The 9,753-nt window shown below is 46.2% G+C and overlaps 1 protein-coding gene across 5 annotated transcripts in view; it reads left to right on the forward strand.

The window, feature by feature from the left end:
• Positions 1–9,552, forward strand: part of LOC121555536 (histone deacetylase 9-B) — a 50,753-nt gene extending 41,201 nt beyond the window's left edge. For all 5 annotated transcript variants that reach the window (XM_041869370.2, XM_041869371.2, XM_041869372.2 and 2 more), the window contains 5 exons: positions 719–834; positions 2,737–2,862; positions 4,709–4,895; positions 5,212–5,429; positions 8,473–9,552. In XM_041869370.2, the coding sequence (XP_041725304.1) occupies positions 719–834; positions 2,737–2,862; positions 4,709–4,895; positions 5,212–5,429; positions 8,473–8,856 (1,031 nt within the window). In that variant the 3' untranslated portion in view covers positions 8,857–9,552. The remainder of the gene's footprint in view (positions 1–718; positions 835–2,736; positions 2,863–4,708; positions 4,896–5,211; positions 5,430–8,472) is intronic.
• Positions 9,553–9,753: the final 201 nt, after the last annotated feature.

Genomic DNA, 9,753 nt, shown 5'->3' on the forward strand with positions numbered 1-9,753 from the left:
ACAGACTCTACAGCCACTAACATTATCCCTGTCCTCTTCACAGACTCTACAGCCGCTAACATTATCCCTGTCCTCTTCACAGACTCTACAGCCACCAACATTATCCCTGTCCTCTTCACAGACTCTACAGCCGCTAAACATTATCCCTGTCCTCTTCACAGACTCTACAGCCGCTAACATTATCCCTGTCCTCTTCACAGACTCTACAGCCACTAACATTATCCCTGTCCTCTTCACAGACTCTACAGCCACTAACATTATCCCTGTCCTCTTCACAGACTCTACAGCCACTAACATTACCCTGTCCTCTTCACAGACTCTACAGCCACTAACATTATCCCTGTCCTCTTCACAGACTCTACAGCCACTAACATTATCCCTGTCCTCTTCACAGACTCTACAGCCACTAACATTATCCCTGTCCTCTTCACAGACTCTACAGCCACTAACATTATCCCTGTCCTCTTCACAGACTCTACAGCCACTAACATTATCCCTGTCCTCTTCACAGACTCTACAGCCACTAACAGTCTCTATCTCTGTCCTCTTCACAGACTCTACAGCCACTAACAGTCTCTATCTCTGTCCTCTCTACAGACTCTACAGCCACTAACATTATCCCTGTCCTCTTCACAGACTCTACAGCCACTAACATTATCCCTGTCCTCTTCACAGACTCTACAGCCACTAACAGTCTCTATCTCTGTCCTCTCTACAGACTCTACAGCCACTAACAGTGCCCCAGGCTCAGGACCCAGCTCTCCCGTCGGAGCCTCCAGCGCCCTGGGGGCTGAGAACGGGCCCTCCTCTCTCCCCACCACCACAAAAACCGAGGTACGGACCCAGACCATCAATCAATCTATTTTATTTTATAAAGCCCTTTTTACATCAGCAGTTGTCACAAAGATCTTTACAGTGACCTGGCCTAAACCCCTAAGAGCAACCAAAGCAGAAGCAAAAGCACAGTAGCCAGACCCACTCGTATTTCTCCTCCACACACTACAGTGACTTTTAATATATTCAAGTGGGTTCAAGATAAATAATTTGAATGGTGAAAATCTAACTTCTTAAGTCATGTCTCACACGGGGTGTTTGTCTGCCTGCCTGTGTGTGTGTGTGTTCAGCTATGAAAACAGCCAGTTGTCCCCTCCGTCTGTCTATAACTGTTCAGTCTGTCACAGTCCAGTAGAAATAAAGAGGCACAGCTCTCCCATAATGTCTACATACGTAATACCCACCTGCTTTACTAAAACGACTTGTTTCTTTCTACTTACTATTTATTTTCCTTTTTCTTCTAATTTTTTTATAAAGGGTGACATGCAAAGCATTTGCATATCCATGGCATGAACTCTTAAGGTGAGGCAATATTGGCAGCAGTATTTTCGTTGCAATTCAATCTCTATAAATTATCAGAGCAGAAACCATCTTGGATCACTGTGTGTTTCCCTACTGTTTTGTGGTAAAAAATGTATCCTGCAGTATCTCAAATCATAATTTTCACACCCCTTGAATTTTTTCCTTGCTCAACACGTATCGTGCAAGCTATTTAGCTACTCTATACGCTAACAAAGAATCCAAATATTCAAATAAATAAAAATAATCCAAAAACAGTCTAAAAGAATCCAAGCTAAGCGTTCTGTTGGCGTGTCATAGGATAGCTGTCGCTGAGCTGCCTGACTACAGCCCTGTCTGTGAGTTCTTCCCTTCCTTCTAAGGCGTTCCACAAAAGATTCATGACTCAGTGACTAGCCGGGGGCAGGGGCTCTCCTAGGACCCCAGCCTCACAAAACACTGCATTATAGCGGGTGGCAGATATGATACATCTCCGAACCATATTTAACAGAGCAGCTGTGTTTTCTTTAACCAGCGATGTTTACTCTCTCAGGGACCTCCAGTGACATAGAGAGGGGAGTAACAGGCCTGCCATTGGGTAGGAGGGGGGGAACCGTGGAGCTTAATTGATATCCCAGGCGCTGGTAGCCAAAGACACCCACCCACATGCTAACAACATAAACACACAGGATTGCTATTGTATCGGCCCAAAGCTGAGACTCTTTCTCTCATGAAAATCACTGTGGTGGGACTGTTAGTGGGGGCTAACTGGCGGGGGCTAACCAAAGGCCTCATGTCTGTTGCAAAAGCAAGTCATGTTTGTGCACCGTTACATTAGGTATCCTTTTTCAGAGGGAACGGGTCCCTGGGGTGGAATACAGGCCGGATATCCCTGTACAGGTCACTGAATACTAGAGGGGGTTGGAAGGATAAACACGGCCCTTCCAGAACCACATGCTGCTAGGCTTCTCTGCTGGCCCTGCTGGGTACAGGAAGCATGTCCCAGCTACACTGATGTTCTCTGGGAGAAAGAATAGCCTGAGGAGGGTGGGGCCTGTGGCTGGAGGACGGGAGGACCAGGGACGGGGCACAGGGGTCTTTGGAAGAGGGTAGATTTGTGGTGGATGGGGGGATGTGATGCTAAACGATACCCGATCATGTTGTCTTCAGAGATATCCTACATTTGATGACACACTTTTAAGTGTCTCTCCTTTTTATCATCCGTCAGTAAAAGCACTTTCTGCTGTACTGCTGGGAGCCGGAACCTTCTCCGTCTTAGTGCATTAACATTTATTACAGCGCTCTTGTTGCTCTTTGAAATGTTCCATACTCAGATTTTCTAAATCTCTCTCTCTCTCTCTCGCACTCTCTATCTCTCCCTCTCTCTCTTTCCTGTAATTTCAGCGCTGGCCATCACAGCCCAGGTTATTCCGTCCAGAGGGCTCCATGTCCAACCTTCTGAGCTTGTACACGTCTCCCTCCTTACCCAACATCACCCTGGGCCTCTCCGCCACCTCCTCCCAGATCAGTGTGAGTAGCCACCATGACCTGATCCTGGCTAGCTAGAACCAGCCACCATGACCTGATCCTGGTTAGCTAGTACAGCCAGCCACCATGACCTGATTCTGGTTAGCTAGTACAACCAGCCACCATGACCTGATCCTGGCTAGCTAGTACAACCAGCCACCATGACCTGATCCTGGCTAGCTAGTACAACCAGCCACCATGACCTGATCCTGGTTAGCTAGTACAACCAGCTAGCATGACCTGATTCTGGTTAGCTAGTACAACCAGCCACCATGACCTGATCCTGGCTAGCTAGTACAACCAGCTACCATGACCTGATCCTGGCTAGCTAGTACAACCAGCCACCATGACCTGATCCTGGCTAGCTAGTACAACCAGCCACCATGACCTGATCCTGGCTAGCTAGTACAGCCAGCCACCATGTCCTGATCCTGGCTAGCTAGTACAGCCAGCCACCATGACCAGGTCCTGGTTAGCTAGTATAACCAGCCACCATGACCTGATCCTGGTTAGCTAGTACAACCAGCCACCATGACCTGGTCCTGATCCTGGATAGCTAGTACAACCAGCCACCATGACCTGATCCTGGTTAGCTAGTACAACCAGCTAGCATGACCTGATTCTGGTTAGCTAGTACAACCAGCCACCATGACCTGATCCTGGCTAGCTAGTACAACCAGCTACCATGACCTGATCCTGGCTAGCTAGTACAACCAGCCACCATGACCTGATCCTGGCTAGCTAGTACAACCAGCCACCATGACCTGATCCTGGCTAGCTAGTACAGCCAGCCACCATGTCCTGATCCTGGCTAGCTAGTACAGCCAGCCACCATGACCAGGTCCTGGTTAGCTAGTATAACCAGCCACCATGACCTGATCCTGGTTAGCTATTACAACCAGCCACCATGACCTGGTCCTGATCCTGGATAGCTAGTACAACCAGCCACCATGACCTGATCCTGGCTAGCTAGTACAACCAGCCACCATGACCTGATCCTGGCTAGCTAGTTCAACCAGCCACCATGACCTGATCCTGGTTAGCTAGGTGGCTAGCTTTTACACCTTCTCTCAAACACAGGTTATCAGAGAGAGGATTTCTCATTTGTTATGTAGATAGATATGAACTAGTCTTTACTTTGTAGAACAACATTCTGTAACACTTTCAACTGAACCACTTTTGTAATACATAGCCAGGTGGTTCAAATGAGGTTTTACCCGACAATTTCCTAGATAACAAAGTCAGGTTTTCCCTGAAAAACAAAGGGAAGTGTAGTCTGAGAGACGTTCTCTGCCTGGTATGGCTGTTGAAAGACTTGGCATCAGTGGCTGTCAGGATTATACATATGGCAGCAGGGCAGCGACCTTTAACCCCAGATTATTTTATTCCCCTTGGATAAATATTGTTGTTAAGAGTCTGGTGTCAGGCTTCCTCTTATCTCTCTCTATGACCTCATTAATCACAGCTTTTTAAAACGTCCCAGCGGCCTGCTGCCCGCTGCCCGCCCGCTCGAGTACAGCTAGCTCCAGTCTAGATAAGGGCCAAAGCAGTGCATGATACATCACTTTTAGCTCCCTGACACATTCCTTACATTGAGACCTGTCTGGTACATCAGCTGGATATAAAGAGTGTAACCATTTGAAGAAGTGATTGTCGAAAACAAAATTATTTCAAGTGTTTCTGCCCAATAATGCAGAAAAAAAACCTGATTGCACAAAATGACAACTCTTCTCAGTTTAAAAAAAATGAAAACATAATAGAATGCATAGAGCCACCATTATATTCTGTGAACTTTAGTCCCCAGTTCTAATTCTAAGCCCCTGCTCTGTGTGTCTCTGTGTTCTCTCAGGCTGCCATTGGGCTGAAGGAGAAGACTGGGGAGGTCAGGCATGGTTTACCAGGGCAGCTCCTGGGGCCTGTGCCCATGCCCACAGTGACCTCCATGGAGACCAAGGTGTCCCCCAGCCATCAGGCCCTGCTCCAACACCTCCTCCAGAAGGAACAGATGAGACGACAGAAGATCCTCTCCTCCTCTGGTGAGTCCTTATCCTTACACTGAGACAGACTTAAACCTAAATGTAGGGCCCGTTTCCCGGACATTGATTAAGCCTAGTCTTGGACTAAAAAGCATACTCAATGGAATATCACAGTGGAACTTTTTAGTCCAAGACGACAGTCTGACCGGGTTACTAGGCTATAGAATTACACCACTTTGAATGGGAGAGATATTGAATTATTAAATATTGCTTATAATTAGTTGAAGAAGTGGTCATGAAGATCATTAATTAAATGAGTTGGAATTACTGTAGATTTAGAAAGTAGAATCTTAGTGCCGCCGTCTCGCCCCTCCAGGTCAAGGCTCCATGCCCGCCCACCCCCACTCCCCCCTGGCCATGAAGGACAGGCCCTCCGCCAACAGCAGGCCCAAGCTGCCCAAGCACCGGCCCCTGAACCGGACCCAGTCAGCCCCTCTGCCCCAGAGTACCCTGGCTCAGCTGGTCATCCAGCAGCAACACCAGCACTTCCTGGAGAAGCAGAAACAGTACCAACAGCAGATCCACATCAATAAGGTAAGAAACAGTACCAGCAGCAGATCCTGTATTCATAAAGCCTCTCAGAGTAGGAGTGCGTATCTAGGATCAGGTCCCCCCTGTCCGTTCATTATGATCTAAAAAACAAAACTGATCCACATCAATAAGGTAACTGGACTGACCTTTACTGTACTTTTGCTGTACACTAAAATCCCCAGAGAGTAACTTGACCCCAAATCGGCTGTAAATAATACATGCAACATATACATTGAAATCACCAGAGAGGATTGGTTGACTCAAGGTGGCTCATGGTGGATTATGCCGATGTGATTCCTGCCACTGACAGTTAGAGACCCACTGGGCACAGACGTCAATTAAACGTATATTCCACGTTGGTTCCACGTCATTACATTGAAATGACATGGAAACAACATTGATTCAACAAGTGTGTGCCCAGTGGGGAGTTTAATTTAATTGGTTTATACACACATATTCCGAGGCTATATTTAGCCTCATCAAAGTATTTGTGGTAGCTGCTTTGTGTTTACAGAGCCCTTCCACCCGGCTCAGCCTCCCTGTGCTATTTCTGCTAAGTAAACAAGTTGAGCCTGACTTCAAATAGGGGAATAAATGCTTCCCAAAGCACTAATTCTGTTATCATAGCTTAAGGCATCAGTGGCATTCGCATGCAAACCCTGTGAAATTCAATTCAGCCAAGTTCAAATGATGGAAAAAAGGCCCCAGAATACATGCTTTTGTTCCTCTGTGGCAATATTTGTGTTTCTGTGAGCAGGCCGTGGTGACCTCGCCATTGGCAGAGCGCAATTATTCAGCAACAGGAAGTGAGTGGATGAGGTGGTGGACAGACATAGAGACAGACAGAGAGACACAGTGAAAGGCAGCATTGTGTTGCTTTCACACTGATCCGTCCCAATGCACTAGCCCTCAAACAGCCATGGGAATCGGAGAGCTACAAGACGTGCAACTCTCACTTAAAACTAACAAGGAAGGAGGGCCTCAAAGGTCCCCTAACTACACAGTTTAAGTCCCGCCAGTCAAACGTTTCAATGATGCCATATGCTGTTTAAAACACTTCCTTGGTTCTGATTATAGTCCCTCGCAATCAATATACAAATTTAAAAAGAATGCAGTGACTCAAATTAGGTTTTGCATTGTTTGTAGCTATGCGCAAGCATTCCTTGAGCTTGAAGGTGTATTTGATTGACCGGAGGAAGGGGTAGATGGTTATCTAAACAAATAACCCTAGCTACTGTATTGCCCCTGCTGTGAGCACTCAGGTCAATGACAGTATATCCTTTAGACCAAAGCACCTCTCTCACTAAGAGGAGGTTATAAATGTCCACTAATCAGGGATGAGCTCTGTGTTTATTTAGAAGGCTCTTACCCATTGGCCCAATTAATTTACAGCAGTAGCAGTAACAGTAGTAATAGTAGCAGTAGTAGTAGTAGCAGTAGCAATAGTAGCAGTAGTAGCAGTAGTAGTAGTAGTAGTGGTAGCAGTAGTAGTAGTAGCGGTAGTAGTAGTAGTAGTAGTAGCAGTAGTAGTAGTAGTAGTAGCAGTAGTAGTAGTAGTAGTAGTAGTAGTAGTAGTAGTAGTAGTAGTAGTAGTAGTAGTAGTAGTAGTAGTAGCAGCAGTAGTAGTAGCAATAGTAGCAGTAGTAGTAGTAGTAGTAGTGGTAGCAATAGTAATAGTAATAGTAGTAGCAGTAGTAGTAGTAGTGGTAGTAGTAGTAGTGGTAGCAATAGTAATAGTAGTAGCAGTAGGTGTAGCAGCAGCAGCAGCAGCAGCAGTAGAAGTAGTAGCGTTAGCATTAGTGGTAGTGGTAACAGTAGAAGCAGCAGCAGTAGTAGTAGTAGTAGTAGTAGTAGTGTTAGCATTAGCGGTAGTGGTAACAGTTGAAGCAGCAGCAGTAGTAGCAGTAGTAGCATTAGCATTAGCGGTAGTGGTAACAGTAGAAGCAGCAGCAGTAGTAGCGTTAGCATTAGCGGTAATGGTAACAGTAGAAGCAGTAGCAGTAGTAGCGTTAGCATTAGCGGTAGTGGTAACAGTAGAAGCAGCAGCAGTAGTAGCAGTAGTAGCATTAGCATTAGCGGTAGTGGTAACAGTAGAAGCAGCAGCAGTAGTAGCAGTAGTAGCATTAGCATTAGCGGTAGTGGTAACAGTAGAAGCAGCAGCCGTAGTAGCGTTAGCATTAGCGGTAGTGGTAACAGTAGAAGCAGTAGCAGTAGTAGCGTTAGCATTAGCGGTAGTGGTAACAGTAGAAGCAGCAGCAGTAGTAGCGTTAGCATTAGCGATAGTGGTAACAGTAGAAGCAGCAGCAGTAGTAGCAGTAGTAGCGTTAGCATTAGCGGTAGTGGTAACAGTAGAAGCAGCAGCAGTAGTAGCGTTAGCATTAGCGGTAGTGGTAACATTAGAAGCAGCAGCAGTAGCAGTAGTGCTAGCAGTAGCAGCACCAGTAATGGTAGGAATAACAGTAGCACTATGGACTATGGCGCAGGATTGTATTGCAAGGTTGGTATTTTGTAAGGTTTTACCTGCAACAATAGGGGCCACTAATCACTAATGGACATTTACAAGAGAGGATGGTTTAAAAAGAGTGAGGTTTAAAAAGCGTTGCCTAATACCAGGATAAAAAGGCTAATTCTCTGCCGGAGAGATATTTATACCAGGCCTACATTCTTAAGCCAAAGTGTTTGCGCTATCTTACCAGCTGTCAAGGGTTAAGGTGTTTAAGTGATTGCTCCACTTTCTGTTGTCTAACAAATAAAGCTTGAATAGATGTTGAGACATGAAAACCCGTAGTGGCGCCTCATAGTGCTGTCTGGGGCATGCTCTTGAGGAGCCAGCACCAGCAACTGCATTCTCTGTGTAGCCTTATTTATGGGGAAATTAAGTGTTATGTTGGATGAATTTGACTTGTGCTGCTTTGCACAGAACACTCTACTCTCTACTGGCTAGGTCAAACTCATAATAAAACGTAATGATGAATTGTAAAATAATCATTCATCTGTCTGTTGAGCATTAGAACTAAATCACCTCTGATGCTGTACCTCTCTGCAGCTGCTGTCCAAGTCCATCGAGCAGCTCCGTCAGCCCAGCTCCCTGGTCAACCCACACCTGCAGGAGTCAGAGGAGGAGGAGGAGGACAACACTCGGAGGATGGAGGATGAGAGGATGGACATGCAGGAGGACGGGATGCCCCCTGGTGGCGTGATCCAGAAACACACCCGGAGCTCCAGCAGCAGCAGTGGCAGCAACGGCTCTCTCGGGGAGCTGTCCTCCATCGTAGAGGCCCACCACCGCCTGGGGGTCATAAAGGTCAAAGAGGAGCCAATCGACAGCGAGGACGAATCCCTGTCCCTGTCCAATCAGAGCCTAGCGGCGGAGCAGAGTTCCTCACTCCACCAGGTCAAAGGTCAGCTGGTGATAAGAGCTATGATCTGAGAGGGGGACAGAAGATGAAGGAGGTCACACACTGCGACATTCAGAGACGCACACATACACACACATACACACACAAACACACACACACACTGCAGCCAACACAGACACAGAGCCGACTAGGACTCCCCAGGCAGTCCTCTCCCTGCCCTGAGATGTGACGCTGTCTCAGTGAAGTGCAGCCGCACCCCAAACCCCCCACCGGACTGACTCTCTGTTTGTGAACTTTGTGAAGTGATCTGTAATGTAAAGTATGTTTCAACGTGCTGTATATAACATGAAGAGAAGATTTACTAGAAGAATGCTCCTTCTTTTTTTACTTCTAAGGAACTGCTTTGATTGTTTTCAGGTTCTGCTCAACTGACAGAATGTAATATGTATGTATACACTAGATTTAGCATAAGAGAAGATTCTAGAAGGGAGGGAAAGTTTAACCGTTGTACAGTTTATTAATGCCATTTCATGTTCCCATATTGTAATGTTTATGCCATCAATTCACTTACACTTTGACTTGCTGACTGCTGTTATTGTTTTATTCAAAAAGAAAAGTAAAACTTCATATTCTCCGTCGTTCTCCAAAAAGCTGTGATGTTCTGTGTTCAGTGGTCTTTGAAAATGAAATGAAAGTGGTCCTCTGTAGCTCAATTGGTAGAGCATGGCGCTTGTAACGCCAGGGTAGTGGGTTCGATCCCCGGGACCACCCATACGTAAAAATGTATGCACACACGACTGTAAGTCGCTTTGGATAAAAGTGTCTGCTAAATGGCATGTTATTATTATTATGCTCATGTCTGTATTAGAGAAAATGCATTGTTCAACCTTAACACAACACAGCACACCCTTAGGACTGACTACAGCCAGCCTAGATAGATGGATGGATGGATGGATGGATGATGGATG

The sequence above is a fragment of the Coregonus clupeaformis genome, unplaced genomic scaffold, assembly GCF_020615455.1.
Source record: "Coregonus clupeaformis isolate EN_2021a unplaced genomic scaffold, ASM2061545v1 scaf0049, whole genome shotgun sequence".
In the NCBI taxonomy this organism is placed as follows: Eukaryota; Metazoa; Chordata; class Actinopteri; order Salmoniformes; family Salmonidae; genus Coregonus; species Coregonus clupeaformis.